The following is a 20,631-nucleotide window of genomic DNA, read 5'->3' as shown; positions in this document are numbered from 1 at the left end:
GCCAGGTCGAAGAAGAAACCTAAAAGTACCAATTTTAGGACTTAGAAGAAGGCTATAGGAACTGTTTGTTATAGTAATTTGTACCTGAGTTAATGTAGACTGATGAACCATCTTCAAATATTCGAGGTGGTCGGCCAGTTGATTGATAAGCCATCTTTAAATATTCAAGGTGGTCGGCCAGTTGAAGCCAAACGAACCATAAATAAAAACTTTTTTTACAAAAAGAATGACGTTTCTAATAGAATAACTGTTTACTATTTTGAAAATAAAAAAATCTTTTTTAATCGTAATTTACAATTCATATTAATAATTTTATTTTCTAGTTTTTGAAGAAGTAAAGATAATAACTATAAATTTAAAAAAGAAAAGGTTTTCCCCTTTAGCTTACTAAAATCAACAGAAATATCTATTTTTTTCTAAAAGCTGACATTAAGAATTCGTTCATTTCATATCTTAACAGTAGTTAAGTTATTAATTAAGAATTTGCGAGTGAATTAACTATCTGATATAACAACGTGTTCAATGAAAGAAAACTAAATCGTAATCTGCAATTCTATAATTGAAATCAAAGATTAGTCAACATTTACGGCTTTCAGAATTCTAACAGGTATTTCATGAAGGTCTTGGGAGTTTAATGTCTATATTTAGTAAAATTTACATACAAATTTATTTTATAATTGAATAATTTAATATTAATTAATCTTATTTTTGATATATACAGATATATTTTTACAAACACATAAGAAGACTGTTTTATGAAAAACATACAAATACTATTTGCAATCCAGCTTTTGTGACTTCCTTACCTACAAGTGGTGTTTCGTAGAATATGAAAATCAGTCTTAAAAAAATTTAATGTTTTGTTTGTGGTTCTCTTATGTTTAATAAGACTTAATTATTTTAAAATCATTACATACATAAAAATATGTTTATGCATCTACTTTGTTGGTGTTGTTAATTCTTAAACCAATTTAATTGGGTTGTTCAAAATTAATACCTTTAGAACTTATAAACATTTATAAACTACCTGAATCCACAAACTGCTTTAGTAAATGTTATAGATGATCTTCAGTTTCCATCCTGGGTTGGGATTGTTGAGTGACAAACATTGGTTTTTGTGATTGTGAAGGTCCAGTCTAAAGAATTATTAAGAAGAAGAATTAATTAACAGAAATAACAGTTTATGTCGGCAAATAGAGCAATCATAATATAAATTTAATTTTGTGAGGCCCAAATTCGTAATAATATAAAAAACAATGGAAAAACTTCTTTAAAATTTTCATTATTGTGATTCTCAGTTTTAATGAGTACGTCATTGCAACAGAGCAGAAGAGAATGGAATCACAATACTAGAGCGGTTCTGGATTTTCTTCCATCTTCAGAGATTAGTTTATCAGGTTCGGAATAGAATTTTAATTCCGCAAAAACAAATTTTTCTTTATATCCACATTGACAGACTCAGGCTGCAGATACGAATAGAATCTGCAAGTGGAAATTAAGTTCTCTTAACCAAAAATGTAAACTAACTTTTGAAAATGGATAAGTCCCAGAAGGTTAATGAACTTATTTTTAGCATTTAAAAGAAGCCATAAAATAAAACTTTAATTGACAACGGAAATGGACCATATAAATTGGAATACGTCATCAGCGCTACCTTTCTTAAAAATAATAATATAAATCAATGCATAGTTAGGCGGCCTCATTGCACAATAGCTGTGAAAAGACTTTAGTAATAAAAGATACAACTCATGCCGACCAATACTGAGAAAAAACCTTAACTAACAACTAACCTGTTGTGACGGTGAAGGAGAAGGCGGTGGTCTTGAATGTACAATAACATATTTTTGAGTATTGCCGACGGTAGGATTGATAACTTGATGGCGAGGAGTACTGCCTACAACTATGGCTTTAGCAGGCGTCTGACTCAATAATATGTCTGCACCTGAAACGTATTGAAATTCATTATATTATCAATATATATGAAGGTACACGAACGCCAAAAACCGGCCAAAAAAAAAAAAAAATACAAAATCAAATAGGGCAGAACACTGTTATTAAAAGTTTAGGTAAATATTTTTTTCAAAATGTGGCAACACTCTGACCCAAAATTCAGTTGAAAAAACTAAACTATCGTCAATAACACTCAAAATATTTCGACTTCTCTTAGTAAGATCATGTAAAAGTATTTTCAGGGATTTCCTTTTTATTCATAATAAAAGGTCTATGAATGAAGGTGTAAATTTATTTTGAAATCGTTCCAATTGATATACGTTTGTTTCTAATTTTTTTTTTTTTTAATTTTCTATAAATGCGACAGTTCTTACTTCATAAAACATTTTCTATTTTGCAACATTAATCACTGTTTCGAAAAGAACTTATTTACAATTGGTTAGATGATGTGCGCAATTACAATAATTTACGATAAATTATTTTTTGTTCTTTCTCTGTATTGTAATATTCTTATAAAAGAAAACTGCCTTCCTAATTGTAAAAACACAACCATCGCTTTAAAAAATATACTTTTAGCAGAAATAAATGTATTAATTTCTTGATATAAATCTAGATTTATAAAATATTTTAATGGACTAATTAGTTTTGAAAATAAATTAATTGCCTGATTGTAAAATAGACTGTGGATTAACTGTAATGGTAGTTGGTTGTGCTTGATTAGCTGATAGTCTTGCTTTAATTACAGATCCATGTAATCCTGGACCAAGAGAACCATAATCATTTTTGTATTCCTCTAATGAATCCGGAGGATTTCTTATTGTCTTCAGTATTGGTGTCAAAACTTTCTGTGGAGAAAAATACACCATTTCAATTGAAATAAATCTGCTGCCGAAGAGGTTTTCAATCTATTATTAAATTTGAATTTTAAACTTAACAGTTCTTAATACATTTTAATATATTTAGAATCTTACAACTAATAAATGTTTTATGTGTCCAACGCCAACTTTGTCGGTTCCACTGATATTGGCATCCATTTTTTCAGCTATTAACTTCACTTTTGGTATGATGAATACTTTTATAACCTCAGGTCCCAATTCTGATAAACCTAGCAATGATAATAATTCACTTTAGTTAGAAATTTGAGTATTTGAAACTGTATTAAGGGCAACAGAAGTTCATTCAAATGACATTTTGCCATTTTTGTAATTTGACTAAGGAGCATTATAAGTTTTATCCTTTTATAATTTTTAGTGAGAAATCAATATTACGTAGTTAAAAATCCAAATTTTAAAAAAATTGATATAAATCAGAACCTTACAAGATACAAACGTTTCCTTACCTTCAATTGCTCCATACAATGATGATATATGAGTTTTTTCATTATTAATAGCTGACGCAAACATTCTGGTAATTCTAGTCTGAATATTATTTGTTGAAGTATTAAAATTCTTACAAATCTGAGCCATTAAGCGTGCCGCAAAATCTCTTAAAGCCCAATGGTTGTCTAATTCTGGACGAAGGCAAAGTTGTTTACTAACAATACACGTGCTTACTGATGGAATTAATTCATGTAACTGTAAGAAAATTCATTCGTTTTAACCTTTTACCCATAATGTTCAATTAGTTATCCTCTCTTTTTCCACTCCCGCAGTAAATGAAGACGAAAAAAACAAAAAATTAATATACTCACATATTTTTCTAAAAATAGCGACGGATTTTCAAGCAATGCTTTCACCATTCTCATTAAATAAATAAGTATAGCTAAATTATGTTGAACGACATTTACTTTAACACCTTCCGCTATAAATGTACACATTCTTGGTAACATTTCGTGAAGTCCAGGATCTGAAGCAAGGCTCTGCAGTGCTTCCTGTAAAATTATCAAACTTAGAAATAAATTTTATTTAATTTTACTATGAGGTACATGAAGATTTAGAAAACTAGTGAAATGCGGTGTAATGAATGTACAAACAACAATTGAATAAAAATGAGCACTTTTTTTCAAAACATTTTTGGAATAAGTATTGGCAATTAATCGACAAATATCACCCGAACCAAACTTCCAAAGCAAACATACTTTACTGTAAATTTCTTTTATTAACCATTAAATAAAATCCACGGCTTAAGACCAGGAATCGAACCCAGTACCACAATACTTCATAGCTTTACAAGTCTCGCCTCTAACCGCTCGGCTACCGTGGCGCTTAATTAAACTCACAGTTAGTTTGAATAATAATGAATTCTGTAGTTAACTATTAACAAATTAAAACAACAAGGCGAGAGATATAAATAATAAAGAGTAGTACTAAAGTATTTTTAAAAAACGAATCACTTACAGCTCTTCTGCCTTCATCTGCCCCTACACAAGCTTCTGTAATTTCTTTATAGTATAATTGTTGTTCAACAGAAAGTTCATGAGTAGCCAACTGTTTAACATGTACTGTTTCAACATTGCGCAATTTATGGAATTTCCTTTAAAAAAAATAAATAATTTCTAATTAACGAATTATTTAACAGGAGTTAAATAAAGATTTCATTGTCTGTTTCCAAGGATGACATGCGTTTTACAATATAAAATAGGTTATATTTACCCAATTGCTGGTTTACCAGACGTATCACTTTTTTCCTTAGATGTTTTATTTAATTTTGTTATTGGATCTATAGCTTCCACTTTTTGAAGTTCTTTAGAAATAGGTGGCGGATTTTCCGGGATTGTCGGCTGGACACCGTCAATACAGAGCCAATGGGCTGTAACAAATAAATGTAAACTAATATTATTCAAACATCCACAGTGGATGTATTTCCATTTATTGAGTACTTCCTGCAAATGTGGGTTTGTACCTCGAAGTGTCACCTCTAAAGGTAATTTTACTGGATGACCAGATATTAACTCTGTAAGATCCAGTTCTTTTTCTTCAGTAAAAAAGAGTTCCCTTCCGCCACCGGAAGCAAAGCGAAAAGGAATGTGATCTGCCGAATAAAACCCATAAAGTGGCTGAAACAAAATATGAACAAAACTTACGAAATGAAAGTGACAATTAATTAATATGATGTTTAAATAAAGAAAGTTTACTGCAGTAAATCACAATATCGAAAACCAGTCTCTTCTAAATCGAAACATTCCTAAAATGTACATAAATAATTTTACTCAAATCAATACTTGACTCAAATTTATTGTCACATTGATAAAACAAATTAAGTTCTCGTTAAGATTATTCAATAAAATAGCCATCAATTTATGACAAAGAAGTACACTAACTAAATTACTAAGCTAAAAATTGCTGAAAGACACCGATACTCAAGGTTAAAAACGTAAGGACTGTCAGTATGAAGCAGTTACTTGCTTCGCAAGTCATTTTGACCGGAACATTCTCTCTGATTCGAGGGCTGATCTTGGTCTAAGACATTCAGCACCGTGTTGGAAGCGGAAAATTGCATTTAATCCCCATTTAAGCAAGACCAAAACTAAACAGTAAATGCAATTATTACTCATTGCTAATCTGGTTAACGATTGTTTTATTTCTAGATATCGCCTGAGATGATCGTGTTTGAAGAGTTCATCACAAAATATTTACTTATTTTCAATGTAACTAGATCCCACTTTTTGGTAGTGATAGTTTGTACATTCTGTGAACATTCTTTATTCCATTTTGCAACATGCAATAAAATTTAAATTATCTAATGCAAAAGCCACTTACTTCAATATTTTTTATCTTCATCGCATGATCTACATCTGATGTCGTAAGTTTTTGACGTTTAGCTTGGTTCATAAACTTGGCTGAGTCCTTAAAAAAAATCAATAAATAAAAATTAAAAAAAAATAAAAAAGAAACTATTTATATGCTAATGTAAGCTATATCTTATAAATACTGGAGAATCTAAGAACTCTAACTCGTATTCTGTGAGATTCCGTTTATGGAGATTGATATAACTGTACGGTTATTGTCACATTCTTTCTAAACAGATGGATAAAAAGTTTTGGGGCCCAACGTTTGTATAATAGGTGCCCTTCATCAAGAGCATCTGGAAATTTTCCACAGTACTGGTAGATAATATAACCAAACAAGAATGAAAACAAATAATAAATTAACTTAATGCATTCAAAAAGGTCTCTAATTTTTCTTATTCCTTTATAACCAGTAACCTTAAAGATAAAAAAAAATAACTCTACATATCAGATACCTGAACAACATGTTTCAATCTATAAGATATATCATCTGCCAATTCCTTAGCTGCGTCGTCAGACAGAGTGCTTATGCCAATACTCTCAGCGATAACTTTAATTGATTCAAGCGCAATGTTTGAACTGTAGTAACTTTCTCCTTCAGCCATACTGTCGCTCAAAAAGATTTTGTATGATTTCTCAGAATATAAATGGGCAAAATATGGACTGAACTATAAACTCGAAGACCTGCATACCAGACCTGACCAAACCATATAAACAAGCAGTATAGTAGGTAACCTTATGTTACCTTCGTAACCTTATCCTAATGTTATCTGTAGCGTTGTTAAAACAAAAAGACCTTCCTAATTTTCTTGAGAGAGGCGCGTTAAGTTTGGAAGAACACAACCATTTTTTTGGCACATGTTAGTGCTTCATTGTTTCACCGTCCAACCAATTTCAGCATTTGTTCTGCAAAATTAAAAAAAGTGATTAAGGCCCTAAATTTACGTCAAATTGGAGTGATCACTTATTTGTTAATTTAATGAATTTTGTCTTCATCAATCGTTAGTAGGTTATTTGTACTACCAACTAAGAATAATTTCGCCGTTGGTGATGCATCTGCATAAACGAAATCATTAAGGAACAAAAGTCTAGCACCCTCCCTCCGAACAGGGTTTTTTTCTTACTGGCTAACCATTCTTGGAAGTAGCAGTATCAGTTAACTAGAAATTGGTGGCTACTCTAACTTGACATCAACTTTGGCGTGGCTAATTCAACTATCAACTTTCTCAGTATTTCAGTAAAAATACCGTAATTTTGCAGTTCGCCGGCACAAACGAAGTACTAAATGCAAAAAATCGCTAGGAAATTCAGTGGCGGCGAAATTGACGCACATTTAACCCCACTCTTGAAGAGAGAAATGCTTACTAAGAGAAGTCAAATTCTCTACTCCAGAACCAAACCAATTAATGGATCTATTTTGATTCAAGTACTCTTGACTTTACAAAGCCGTATTAAGTTTTTCTTGGTTTTAAATAATTTATTCAATAATCTCATATACGAAAGCAGCAAGTTATATACATAGAAACGTTTGTAATAGATAAAAAAATAATTCGTCAACAGTAAACCCAAATGTTCAGCCTGCAATATACGTCATGCTAATAAGTGTATTCGGCTTTTACATTAAACGTCAGAAGAGACAGAAAATTTTTAAATGAAAAACATGAAATTGATGTCATCTGAGCCTTTAAAATAGGCTGAGCTGGTTAACAATGGCTAGACACCATAACTCTTAGATCCCGTATCAGCTTCTACAGGAAGTTCCTGATCGCAAAAGAAGGGTTGGGAAGCTAAGATGGTTTGACAGTGTGACGAAGGATGCCAGGCAGCTATTGCGCTCTAGAAACTGGATGCCGGCTGCAAGAGAGAGGAACGACTGGCGGAATAGGATCGAGGAGGCCAGGATACCCAACTAAGTGGTTGCAGTGCTACTGAGAGAGAGAGAGGTAGAGAGACCATAACTCATAACTTTTTATTTAACAGTGCTCAAATGTAAATTAGTACATAAGTGAAATACAAATTATTTCTAATATAACTACAAATTTTAGATTTAATATATTTATATGGACCTAAGGTCAGTTACTACAATCTTTCCGCCACATATACTGTTCCGCCAGCGTAACTTGTTCCTGAAACATTTTTATTCGTCCAGTAATAATTTAAACTTCCTACTTAATCAAATGTTTTAAGTAGTCAATTCAGTTACTAACCTGTAATGAAAAAGAATTTCCAAAATGAACAAACCAGTCGTTACGGCTGCTCCATAAACAAACACCAATAAAGCTGGTAAAAAATCTGCAAGTCCTACATTAACGAAACCACTTCCGTTTGAACCACACTGTGGTTTAGGTGCTAGCCAAACACTTTTTATTCTAGAAAACATGCCAACTTCTCGTTGCCAGGACATCCTATACAATCAAAACAATCACGATAAAATCTATTAGAAAATTTAAATGACTAAAGAAAATGTAATTTTATTTATTTAGTCAAGAGTTATGAGTTCAGATTTAAAATTACATTCTAGTCAGGTGTTCTCTATGCCCAGATCTTTTGACTACAGGCACTGCCAGGGCAGGTAAATAAAATAAGTCCATTTCACTTAGACTACATTTCTCGTCTTCCTCAAAAGTGTCACTAATAAACTTATAGATTAAATTCGTTTCCCCCTAGAATTCAAATTAAAGCTGATATACTAAAGTGTTATAAGCTTACACTTACAAATGTAATGATAAATTGATTGAGTCAATTTTATATCAAAAATATGTTTTAGGTAGTTAACAATGGAGTTTGAAGTTTTTTGTAAGTTTAGTTGGGAAGATTGAAATAAATTTATTCAATGATTGATAAAAATAGAATCGTTACTTAAGTAGAAATACATAAATAATATTATTTCGATCTACTTGACATCCTACCACAACCACTCCAACTCATAATAACCAAGGGATGGAACAAACCATTCATTGCTTTTAAACAAGTTGAAGTAGTTTCAACAGATACAAACGTTACTTAAGTCAATAAAGTTAATCCTGATATCGTATTCTGAAAATGCTAAGTCTGGCTGGAAAAATTAATAACCATGTAGAAAAACACTTTAGTTCTTTAGCGTACTGAAGTCTGAGAATGGAATTCAGTAGAATTTAATAAAATCAAATTTTCATTTGAAAAGTGAAATATATTGGCTAGAGGCCTTGAAATGGAGTAAAAAAAAAATAAGCTGACTCCTTGTTATGTATTGTTTGCTTTCTACAAGCTTACCAAATTTTGTTAAGAGTGTTTTACCTATATTACACAACGAAAATTTTTAACTTACATCATAAGCATATGTTCCAGTTCTCATGTATTTAACACCAATATCTGGACTACAGTAAGCCTCTTTACCTTGAGGTTTTACTTTAACTTTATAGAGATCTATTATAGCTTTATCAACTGCTTCCTAGAACACAATGTCTAATTATAGGTATATTTATGTAATTTAGCAGCATAAATGTTTGGATAATAAAATGCAAGTGGCGCAAATAACCTCAGATACTAATGCAACTTAAATTTAAAATACATAAATAAATCAAATGCATGTAAAATACCTTGAAATAAATTTCATTGTAGATATCGTTTTGAACTTTAAATTTTAAGTGACTCTTTGTAAGATCATTGATAGTTTTAATAACAGGAGCCGAAGACTGAAGCAATGCAACAATGTTGGCCGAATATGAAGTGTACAAGAAGAATGCAAATAATGAAAATAAGAATACGGTAATTCGAGATGGTAGCGATATAGGATTTAATTCCGTACCTAGAAATAATCAAGAAATAAAGAATTGATTAATGTCACGCAGTATTCGAAGATCCCGGGTCGAATCCAGTTTCTGCCCTTTGATATCCTCTTATAACTTCTTTAAGTTCACTGCCCGGTAATAGACTTTGTTGTTTGTAACGAACGAAAACTAAAAAAAATCTCAGTTTACCAGTTCTGATTCCTTTTAAGTTTGTTTCATATTGAGTTCTGAAGAATCTGTAACGTTAGTATTCAAGAGTTGAGAATTAGTAAGAGCTGGCTACTGTTCTATAATGTAAACCTATTCTTTAGCTCAGTTCAGGATACTGACTTTCAAATTATCTCTACGCTCTCAAAGCCGATAACAATAACGGAAAAATTTCATTTTTGAAATAAATTTGTTAATTATTATTAAAACAACTGTAGCGAGAGAATGCCTTTTGGTTGTTTCACGCCACATTTTACTCTGCACTAAAGACATTTTTTCTAACTTACCTTGTTGACAAACTGTTGACATAACCATCGTTATGAGATCGGCTGTAGCGGCATGCTTCTCCTTATAAGGATAAATAGATATTTTCTTAGTCAAGAAATATTCGCTAGCGAGAATTACCGCTACAAGGAGTGTAAGGCTTGCACCAGCAATCCAGACTAACTTGCTAAATGGTAGCACAAAAATGTTACTGACACTAGATAATGTTGGTTGTTTGAAAGTTATGGCTGTCCTGAAAAAAGAAAATTTGAAGCATTTCAATGAAGTAATTCCCAAAAAAAGATTGAATTAAAAAATAGTCACGTAATATTCTAAGGAAATACCACATTTTATAAGTGTAACTGCTTTAAAACAAACTAAATAAGTTATTAGTCAATTGTAATTTCTTAAATTATAAATGAGGAGGTGTATCGGCATGGACAAATAAAAATTTGTTTCAAGGTAGCCGAAATGTTTCGATATTAAAAAATAATATACGAGAATATTACCTTACATAAAAAGTTTCGGCTGAAAAATCTGATACTTTCATACGATCTTTGCGCATAAAAAAACCTGTAGCACCAAAGTCGATTTCTTCTCGTTGAAGGAGACCCATTAGACCATCAAAAGAACCATTTGTTTCCCAACCGTACAAATCAGTAATAGTTATGTTCTGACTATAAGGCGGATATTCAAAAAATTATAATTAAATAGGTAATATTTCAAAGCAAAAAACAAAAGTACTGAAACTAAGTCCAAGCTTTTATTATTATTAGATTTTATCTTACAATTCCAAACCAAGAAATAGAAGAAATAATTTCATACAAACTATTTATTTTAATTTATCATAACAGAATTAAAAAAAAAATTAATTACTGAATTAGTGGGATAGTGCAAGGTGTGAGAAACCACAAGTGAGAAAAAGAAGACAGGTTTCACAAACACTATAAAAAATAATAAAATAAAATAAATTAATACAATAAAAAAATGAACAGAACTCTAAACCGCAATAGATGGACGTTTCATCTATTTTTCAGGTCTTTAAGCGCTACTCTATTCAAGTACTTTATAAAGCAGTTTTTTTAAAAAAACGACCACATCAATCTCTAAGCCTAACCTTTTTGTTCGTTTTTTTAATCACTCATTCTAATTTTATCATTAATTTTAATCTGTAAGTGGGCATTCTAAATTTTCCAAATTCATCTTTTAAGTTTAAGTCAAGAAATAGAAAGAACATTTTCTACGGAATAATTTATATCATTGCATCAAGACAGAATTAAGAATTAAAAAGCATTAAACTAATGACGCAAAATAAATGACTTGTATTTTAAAAAACAAAAGTGCAAACTTATTCTGAACAAAATACCTGTGGTGCAATAAAAAGTAAATTAGTTAAAAGCCACAAGTAACTTACATAAAATTGAGTTGTTCCGTAAGTAATACCATCATAGGAAAATGCATTTTAGCCCATGTATCTACCTCGCGGTAGTCCAGACTTTCAAATCCCTTAAAAAAGTCTGGAAACTTGATCTAGTAAAACGGATAAATTATTCAAAGAATCTGTACTACAGATTAAATTTAATTGCTTCCTATTAAATTTGACACCAATGAAAATTAAAATATTTCTATATCCCATCTAACGAGACAGAAAATTATTGAATATAAATATAATTTAAAAAAAAGTAAATTTTATAGTATTTGATTTTTCCAAAAATTGAATTCGAATTGTGCCCATATACTTACTATAGAAGCACTTTTCATTGTTATTCCTCCAAAGTTAGATCTTTTTCTGTATTCACATCTAGGTACTATTTCTGGAAGAGGTAATTTTTTCGAACCAGACCAATCTAGTTGGAATTGCATAGGTTCTCTAATTGTTACTCTATACATGTCAAAATAATACAATTTTTCCACATCATCTATTAGCTGCAACAGTTTAACACAACTTCCTGGTAAAGCATAACTTTCAGCTACTGAAATCACTGCTTCGCTCATAAATATTTGTCCTAAACAGAAAAACCTATTATTTAGTACGATTGTGGAAACAATAAGTTTTGAAGTAAGTAATTTTTATTGATATAATTAGTAATTAGTAATGTATTTCTGATTAACTCTGCTCGTAATTATTACAGTAAAACTAATAGCGACGCCATCATTCAGCGAAGATTGAAAAACAGATGTTGAAGAAGGACCTAGAATCTTCCCATTTTCTGAACTTTTCAAATACCTTTACAAAACAAAGTTTGAGCTTTTTAAGCGTTAAAAAAGAAGAAATTCACACAAAAGCTAAAACTTTTCTATTCAAGGAACCTCAGAACATGTATTTAGGTTCTAAATACAATTGCTAAAATTTGGAAGAATGCAATTCTTCTACCATCAGAAGATAAAATAAAGAAAAGTACTTTACCGTTTAAGTGTTGATCCGATTCTTTTTGTACTCTATTCAACAGTAGCCATTCAGTATGCATTCCAAATGCTTTTTCCTTGTTTATCTAAAACAAACAAATCTTGAAATTAAATTTACATTAACGAATTATGAACATTAAAGAGTTCACAATTACATCTCAGTAATAATTACTGCCTTCGAGAAAAACTTGTGCTTTTACGTTAGTAACGCTACAAGTAAACAGCCACTTCTGTAATAAAAATTCAAACAGCAGAACAAAATCTTAAAGTAACATTTATAATAAACTGAATATTAATTTTTTAAGAAAAAACTTCAAGTTTCAAGTAAAGTACGGTAAAAGAAAATCAGAAAGACGAATGAAAGTTCACGAATTTTTCAATTTAATATTACAAGACCTTTTTAAAGATGCCGATTTCCTCAATGAATTAGCATTTTTTTTAAACCAATGATTCATTTCTTTGTTTTATTCAAAATTAGTGTTAAAAAAAACCTTTCCTTAAAAGCTAACATAACAAAATTTTTAATTGACACACAATTTTTACATAGAGAGTAAAATTAAGTAGTATTTATTTTGATCCGTAATATACAATTTACTTCTAAATTTTTTTGTAATCAAATTTACACCTAAAACTAGAATTTGTAAGTAATATTATTAAGGGATTAGCTCAGAGTTTAGCGTACACTGGATTCCAACGCGGAGATTCCGGGTTCGAATCCAGTTGCTGGCCCTTAGATTTTCTCTTTTTCCTTACAGCTCACTGTTCGGTGATACACAGTATTGTCTGTAACGAGGGAACACTGTACAGAGATCGGCAGTGCACTAAAAAAATCTCCAGGTGCCAATAACCTCAGATGTTGATGCGTTTTTAGTAAAATAAATAAATTATGTTACTTCAAACAAAAGAAACATTACAGTAATAAATACTTCTGAAGAGATATTTGTCTATAATTTTTCTTTTAAAAAATTAACCGAAATGTTGCGACTTCTCATAGAGGTAAAATTAAATTTTTGGATCTTTTGTTATTCAGACAAATTATCATTGTAAATGCACACGAACAAACCTTCCATAATATCTTGTTTCTGCCTGGACAATCCAGATCAAGTACAGCACCTCTTCTATGTAACGGAATTCTTTCTATTGAATACCAGGAATAAGATACTTGAAAACCTCTACTGTTTAAATATTTTAATATGGTTACTTTGTCTTCTGTAAAAAAAAGAAAATGTTAAAAATGAGATCACTATCACAAGTAAATAGCTTGGACGAAATATCAGATACAAGTAGCAATATCGTTTAGCTAGGATTCTTTGGTAGTATCGTTGGATAAGCTGACAAAATCAACCTTTAACCTTACGTTTAGAGCCAAGTGCGTATTAGTGTAACATCACCACAAAGAGAAAGCAAAATATATCAGTCAAGGATCTTGCCAAAATTTACGGCTGACAGGCACTGTTGGCTTAATATGAATATGAGCCTTGTGGTTGTGTCAACAGTGATAATTTGCTTGAAAGAGTGAGAGATTCCTTTGTATGTCCTCCACCTTTCGAGGGCGAAAGAAGAGTATGGTTCCTCAAATTAGGCGTTAAGCTATACATAGAGGCGTATTTGAGGCCGGTAGTTGGGCACTGAGATTGCTTAAGTGATATTTGCTGTTGGATAACTGGGAATGTTATAATAGATCCATATATATAATGTTGACAAGGTCCGCTAGACCACTTCTCCTTTCCTGTATGTTTTTTTACCTAATAGTATACCGTACCTAGTGAAGTGCAAGAAAGTATAGTGACCACATTGATTTCTAGCTGGTTAAAATAATTTGAAATAAGATTCAACGGGAATTCAGCTGCTACTGAATAGAAAAACAGCGTTGAAAGCAGATAAGACTTATATAACATCATTACTAGGCAAAATAAAAGTATTGTATAGCGAATCAAATAATTTTACAAAAACTTGGTGGAGTTAAAAGAAATGGCAGTTTTTTAACAGTCTTTAAATTACGTTTGTTAATAATTAATTAAAATGAAATATTAAACATGATGAGTGTGGGAATATTAAACCGTCAATAACAACTGTTTTCTCATTGTATGCTAGACAAATACTATTAAAATATCATAATATGAAGAAATAATTCGAATAGATTTCATGTTTTATCATAAAATCAACTTCAAAGGTGATTACATTATGTTCCAAAGAATATTGATCGTATACATTACATACCGAATAACATTGATTGTAAGTTTTCTGGAATCAATGTCAGCAATTTTTACAGACATCTTCTTTTTTTTTTTTTTGCTTGCTTTGGAGGGGCAGGTTTGGTAGAGTCATCAAAGGTGCGGACTGAAACATCATTATGAAGGAAGGATAAATTTAAGAGTTTAAGGATTGTTCAATAATCAGAATAATCAGATATTACTGAAAGGACTTTTTGCAATTATAAATTTTTCGCAATTCAATGTAACGATTACCTACGATTATCATTGCTCTTGTACATAAATTTATATTATATTTTTATTAGAATAATTTTACTAGCGAAATTATTTCTAGGAATTCTGAGCATAAATGGAATAGGCTCCCACTAAAGTATCATCACGATGTTAGTAATAAATAATCGGATATATTTAAAAAATTCGTTTGAAAAAATGTATTTCTGGAACCTCGAGCATATAAACAAAAGAACATCGTGTGAATGTTCACATTAGATGTTTTTTAAACGCATGCTCGTCATGCACACATAATGTTGCATTTGAATTCTTTTTACATTTTAGTTGAAATGAAAACTTAAACGTAACGTTTGCATTTTACAAATACCCTCCACTTATATGAAAGAGAATTGACTAACTCGCACATTATGACGAACCAATTTAGTTAAATGTGAGAGAATAGTGGACTTATTTTTCCGTTGCGAGGTATAGTCAGTTAAATGTACAAAAAGTAGTAATTATACTGCTGAAAATGAGGTATCGAATGGATCACATATTAAGATACCTTTAAATAAGTTATCAATTTAATTAAATGATGAATTAATTAAGGTTTATATGTTTAAGAAAAGAGGCCTTAATTCCTGTGATAGATACAAAGTTGGAAGAACGTAGGTCACCCATTGCCACTGTAACTCGAACTTGGGTGTACCTAAACAAGAAAGACCGATCTTATTTTAGCTATCAATACTCTTCAGGATTTCTAGACAGTATCCCATCATTCTTTAACAGATTTCAAGAACTTAAGTCTGCAAAGACTATGGCTTTCCTAGAATATGACGACCTGGAATTAATTATTCTCCTTCTTATGACCTTTAGTTTAGAGATATATAGCGACTATCTCCGCCTGTAAGACTGTAGCATGCCAATTTAGGCTTACCGAAAGAGTATTACATTGCGGCTATCACTCTTCCTCCGTCTTGGAACCTTAGTGAAACTCACCTAAACGCCTGATTTTGGCGGTCCGCGGTTCCACATTCTTTGTCCTATGTAATCCACTTTAAAAGGCTTTTTCTGAATGTACCTTGAAACCGTCCGACCTTAAAGTATTCCTAAAACCGATTTCTCATCTAGCTCCTCACACAGCTTTTACTCTAAATGATAATATTTGTATACAAAAAATTAAAATGTAAAATAAGTAAAATTTAATTAGACCAAAAATGATGTATTGATAATTACCAACTTTTTCATCTGCTGCTTCAAGAGTAATTAACAATTTTCTGCTAAATGAAATGTTTTACTCCGTCTTACGCTTTTAATTATGACTGGACAATTTAGGTAGTGACTGACAGAAAATTTATGAATGGAAATCAAATTATTTACTAACTTTATGAAACGATATCTTAAGGAAGTCTGAAACCAGTCAGAATTAAAGAACAGAGGAGTACTGAAAGTCATAAAATTTAATTTTAAGTTTTTGTTTTGAATCAGTAAATTTCGTTTATTTAACATTTTAAAAGTACATATTTACCAATTTTCGTCGAAAACCTAGGTTGGAAAAAGATTTTTAGATTTTTACATATAAATCCAAGGCATTAAGGTAATTTACTTTTAAATACTTATGTTAAAAAAAAATATAATAATAATCATCCGTGAATTCAATTTAAGAGTAACCTGCTTTCGACCAGATCAGATTCAGTTACATGATTATAACCTTAAATGTAACCTTCACACTTTCCTTTCAAATTATCGAAAAAATTATGGTAGTTTAATTTTTATTTTTTAAAACTTTTCCTAGTTTCTTAAATTATTGACCTGTTATGAATATCAATCTCATTGGCAGCACACACAGGTATTTTGGTTTACTTTGTATTCTTTATAAAAATCATTATGATGCTTTAGGTCTAACACCAAAAGCTACTCAAGGAGAAATAAAAGCTGCTTATTATAAACTGTCAATGATATATCATCCGGACAAAAATAAAGGCAGTGATAGTGCTAATGAAAATTTTAAGGCTATAACTGCAGCATATGAAGTGTTAGGAAACTTTAAATTACGACGATTGTATGATCGTGGTTTAACAATTGACAGCACCCATATAAAAGGGTGGGCATCACCAGAATCCCAAGGAAACTCAACAAAAGGTTCAAGAATTCAAACTACAAGCGGATCATTTACCGGAAGGACTCCTATTTATGATTTTGACGAATGGTCGCGTTTCCATTATGGCAGTACTTTAGAAAGAAAAGCACAGGCCAAAGCTAAGTACAGAGACCAATTTGGAAGTGATAGCAAAACAAGAGAAGTTTTACAAACTGAAAATTTTGTACTAACATTTGTATTTTTAAGCATTTCCTTTTTCATTTTTTCTTATGCTTATAGATATAACGTTTTAGATAATCCTCCAGATAAGTCAAACAACAAAAAATGATATTTGACTATGGTTAGTGGATCCAGATTAGATTCAAATATAAATAAAGTACACAAATTTTAAGTAAAATATTTAATTTGTTAAATGTTGAACGATTTGGAACTTTAATTTTTAAATAATATTTACTAATAAATAAATGCCTGAAGACAGATTGGTAATATGTACTAATAACAAATTGAACCACAATTCCTTTTATACAAGGAATAAGTATAATTTTAATTAACTAGTAAATCATAACAAAATCGGTAACTGAAATTGCATAAAGTTGTATAATTTCAAAATCAACATAATCAAATGTCAATAATGTATTTTCCAATCCGTATTAGTTAACTAATATGTTTCTGCAATTTTTGTTAGGAGAGCTTAATTTGTATTTATATTAGGATATGCACTTGAAAAGTTTAAAATAAACCACCTAACGGGACATTAATTTTACTATATCCCTCACCAAGTACCACTCTTATGCACCACTCAAAGAAATGAGAAAAAATATAAAACAGGAAAAAAATAAAAAACAAAAAACAGAGAAAAATATCACATACACATAGAATAAAGAACGATGAAATTAAAATCACGGATAATTATCTTTTGACTAGTTTTTTTACTTTGCGACAAATTTAAGCTTGTCTAGCAACCACATAAATAATTTTATTAGTGCTAGATTTTCTGATTTAAACTTCTACTTTCGATGCTGGCTTATGACATTTGGAGCGGCTAAGTGGGCACAGAGAAATTTTGGGTGGTAGTTTATCTAAAAATTCCGAAAACTTACACTTTATCCGGGCCAAAATTTGTTAGAAGAGAGAATTATTTAAAAAGAGGTTAAATTAACATTCTTCTGAACAAGGATGCTCTTTTATTACATATTGAGTGTCATGAGGCCACTTACAAAATATTAATTTTCGAACGAGAGTTATGCAGCCGATCGTCGATGTCTTTGAGGGTTTAATGGTCACGTTCGCAGGCGTAATCGTATGAATCACATACAATGAAGAAATTTTAAAAAAAGTAAATATTAAATACGAGTAAAATGAGTAGTAGCCTCTTTAATTTCCTACATTGTTCAAATTTATATTAACAATCCATAACTTTTAAAGTTTTACTTCAGTCTAAATTCAAACTACACTTCAATTAAAAAAATCCAATTAAGCAGAAACCACTCAAAATCATATAAAAATGGTTAGTCTCTCATCCATCTTTGGAAGAACTGCAACATACATATGTATGTACACAGCTTAATTTATGCCGTGTATTTTTGACGAGGGGTTACAATTGTTATGTATTTTCTGAAGCTGATTTTCAGTTACCATTTGTTCTCTAGCAAAAAAAAAAAAACTTGCTAGAGTACTTTAAAAACAAAACTGCTTTTTAGTTTTACTTTACTGACATCTTAAGCATAACTAAATCAGCTATTTTATCAGTCTCCACCATTGGATATGCGTAACAGTTTTTAGAAGATGCCTGAAAAAACGATTTAAAATGTTTTGGAATTACTTAATTGTATATTATTTAATGTCATTTATCTTACCTCTGCACATGGTTCCGGAAGTAAAACGTCATAGCCCCATGACTTCAATGTACCAATTTGTAACTTAGTTAATATTTGTTCAGTAGCTTCAGCAGGAAGTGCTGGACATAAAATCAGAGGCTTCTTAATATTCCAAGCTCTCACTATGCATGTTAACAAGTTATCACATATTCCCTGTTGAAAATTAAAAAAATAATAGTTTCAAAAGCACACTAAATGATTAAGAATAAAGAACAGTATCGGGACAAAATGGTAATTGATGAGCTTCTATGAAACTGTGGATTAGGGCCTCATTATGCAGAACTTTTACAAAAATTCGTTCAGTATTTCTGAATATGTAGTAAGTATTGATACGTAACTGCAAATCAATCACTCACAACAGCAATTTTAGCCAAAGTATTCATATCCAGTGGGGCTACAACAAGCACATCCGCCCATTTTGTAAGATCAATGTGAAGTACAGGATCACCTCTTCTTTGCCAAAGGTTCCATTCATCTTCATCGGTATACACCATTTCTGTCAATTTACTAATGTAGTCATTATTAATATTTGTCCGAGATTGTTCAGTTAACACTACTCGAAAATGAAATTCTTCTGTTCGTGTGGATAAATTTGTCATCGAAAGTAACATGCCTTGCATTTGTTCCTTTGTAATTTTACCAGAACAGCACAGTAATAGATTCAAATTAGATGATTCTTGAAATAAGTTATCGCAAGTTGATTTAGTGTCCTTTTCGTTTTTTCTCATTTTACTTCGTTTTCCTTTTGGATGTTTAAAGTCGAAGAAAATAATTATTTGTAGAAGTTATTAAGTATGTTATACAATTAGTCGGCACAATATATTTACAACTACTTATAAAAGTACTAATCTGTCGTTTGGAAATTAATTTAATTGAAGTATTATTTTGTACGGATCCAGTCTTCCGTAAAAACTTGACTTGAATTCTTCTAGTAAATAGGTTAGTTAGTAAGTTTGTATTTGTAACAGCGACGTTCCGATACTAGAATCGATAGTTCAATACCTGGTATACGTTACTTGAGTAGGCATGTTTCTCCCCCTCTCTTAGCTTTTAGTTTTCTGCTGAAGGAGAATATCTGCAAAGGCCTCGTATTCCCTGATGATGGAATGTAAGACTAGAGCTAATATCTGTAGGAACTTTTCAAAAATATTCTCCAAACAATTATTTTTGTTTCATTAAGGAATGAAAAGAGGCTTTAACTTCCATAGACTAAAAAAATAAGATGAATTAGATTTGCCAGCTTTGCGTGTTTACCGAAAAGAACAGAATGAGAGTGATGTTGAGTGAATTTTAAACTAGTAAAATGTAATTTCAACAATGAAGATTCGAGTTTTGAACATCATGCGCACCCAGCTAACAATACTGACGAACCCTCGGATTACCACCTCTCCTTGCTGTGGCCAATTTTGTACGGTGAAAATGGAGACAAATACGGAGATACGGGATGTTAAGAGTTGAATGCTTCTAACGTAGCTTCTAATTTCCGAAGGAGATCGGATCGTTGGTTCACATATTTAACTTATCTGCTAATTAGTGGAGAGCAAAAAGTTTAATAAAAAATCATTTTTCTATTGTTAAGTTGAAATAAATTTAAAATGATTAATTGAAAGAGAAAATTGTTACACCCTAATATTTATCTAAAACTGCTCCAACAGAAAACTTAAAAAAAAAACATTATTCAAAGTAATTGAATATTTATTTACACATTGTCATCGGAATATAAATAATTCATAATATATAATTTACTGTTTGTGTACAATATCGTAAGACCTGTACAAATATATTTAAATTAATTTAAGACAATATACAAATAATAAATTTAGATAATTCCGGCTGATAACCAGGTAACAAAGATAATTTACAAAAGTATAAAACTATAAATAGAAATGCAACTTTTCAGTGAACT

At 30.8% G+C, this 20,631-nt stretch overlaps 4 protein-coding genes across 9 annotated transcripts; 1 reads left to right on the top strand and 3 right to left on the bottom strand.

Annotated features, from left to right (window-relative positions):
- Positions 1-623: 623 nt before the first annotated feature.
- On the bottom strand, positions 624-6,439 carry Taf6 (TBP-associated factor 6). The gene is made up of 11 exons (XM_074127753.1): positions 6,133-6,439; positions 5,649-5,735; positions 4,792-4,945; positions 4,542-4,698; positions 4,287-4,422; positions 3,641-3,820; positions 3,290-3,524; positions 2,922-3,055; positions 2,615-2,795; positions 1,791-1,942; positions 624-1,136 (listed from the first exon to the last, which is right to left on the bottom strand). The coding sequence occupies exons 1-11, from the start codon at positions 6,280-6,282 to the stop codon at positions 1,056-1,058; spliced, it is 1,647 nt and encodes a 548-aa protein (XP_073983854.1). The 5' UTR covers positions 6,283-6,439; the 3' UTR covers positions 624-1,055.
- On the bottom strand, positions 6,416-19,204 carry Ir75d (Ionotropic receptor 75d). 6 transcript variants are annotated; one of them, XM_074127749.1, is made up of 14 exons: positions 19,064-19,204; positions 18,705-18,878; positions 13,388-13,533; positions 12,326-12,410; positions 11,662-11,924; positions 11,333-11,448; positions 10,428-10,595; positions 9,942-10,171; positions 9,256-9,464; positions 8,985-9,107; positions 8,192-8,340; positions 7,885-8,082; positions 7,744-7,803; positions 6,418-6,583 (listed from the first exon to the last, which is right to left on the bottom strand). In XM_074127749.1, exons 2-14 carry the CDS (start codon positions 18,712-18,714, stop codon positions 6,547-6,549), a joined length of 1,794 nt encoding a protein of 597 aa, XP_073983850.1. In that variant the 5' UTR covers positions 18,715-18,878; positions 19,064-19,204; the 3' UTR covers positions 6,418-6,546. The 6 variants fall into 6 exon arrangements, with proteins under 6 accessions (XP_073983846.1, XP_073983850.1, XP_073983851.1 ...); XM_074127750.1 differs by having other exon boundaries at positions 19,082-19,125; XM_074127746.1 differs by lacking the exons at positions 18,705-18,878; positions 19,064-19,204 and adding exons at positions 14,545-14,664; positions 16,276-16,418.
- On the top strand, positions 16,442-17,327 carry LOC141454019 (dnaJ homolog subfamily C member 30, mitochondrial-like). The gene has a single exon (XM_074127762.1). The coding sequence runs from the start codon at positions 16,565-16,567 to the stop codon at positions 17,174-17,176; it is 612 nt and encodes a 203-aa protein (XP_073983863.1). The 5' UTR covers positions 16,442-16,564; the 3' UTR covers positions 17,177-17,327.
- On the bottom strand, positions 19,070-19,453 carry LOC141454472 (uncharacterized). Its single transcript, XM_074128716.1, has one exon. The coding sequence runs from the start codon at positions 19,451-19,453 to the stop codon at positions 19,070-19,072; it is 384 nt and encodes a 127-aa protein (XP_073984817.1).
- Positions 19,454-20,631: the final 1,178 nt, after the last annotated feature.

This window comes from Rhodnius prolixus, unplaced genomic scaffold, assembly GCF_049639745.1.
Source record: "Rhodnius prolixus isolate KJV_2025 unplaced genomic scaffold, Rpr scaffold_9, whole genome shotgun sequence".
NCBI lineage: Eukaryota > Metazoa > Arthropoda > Insecta > Hemiptera > Reduviidae > Rhodnius > Rhodnius prolixus.
The sequence above is the reverse complement of the archived record's forward strand: the minus strand, read 5'-3'. Positions and strand labels throughout refer to the sequence as shown.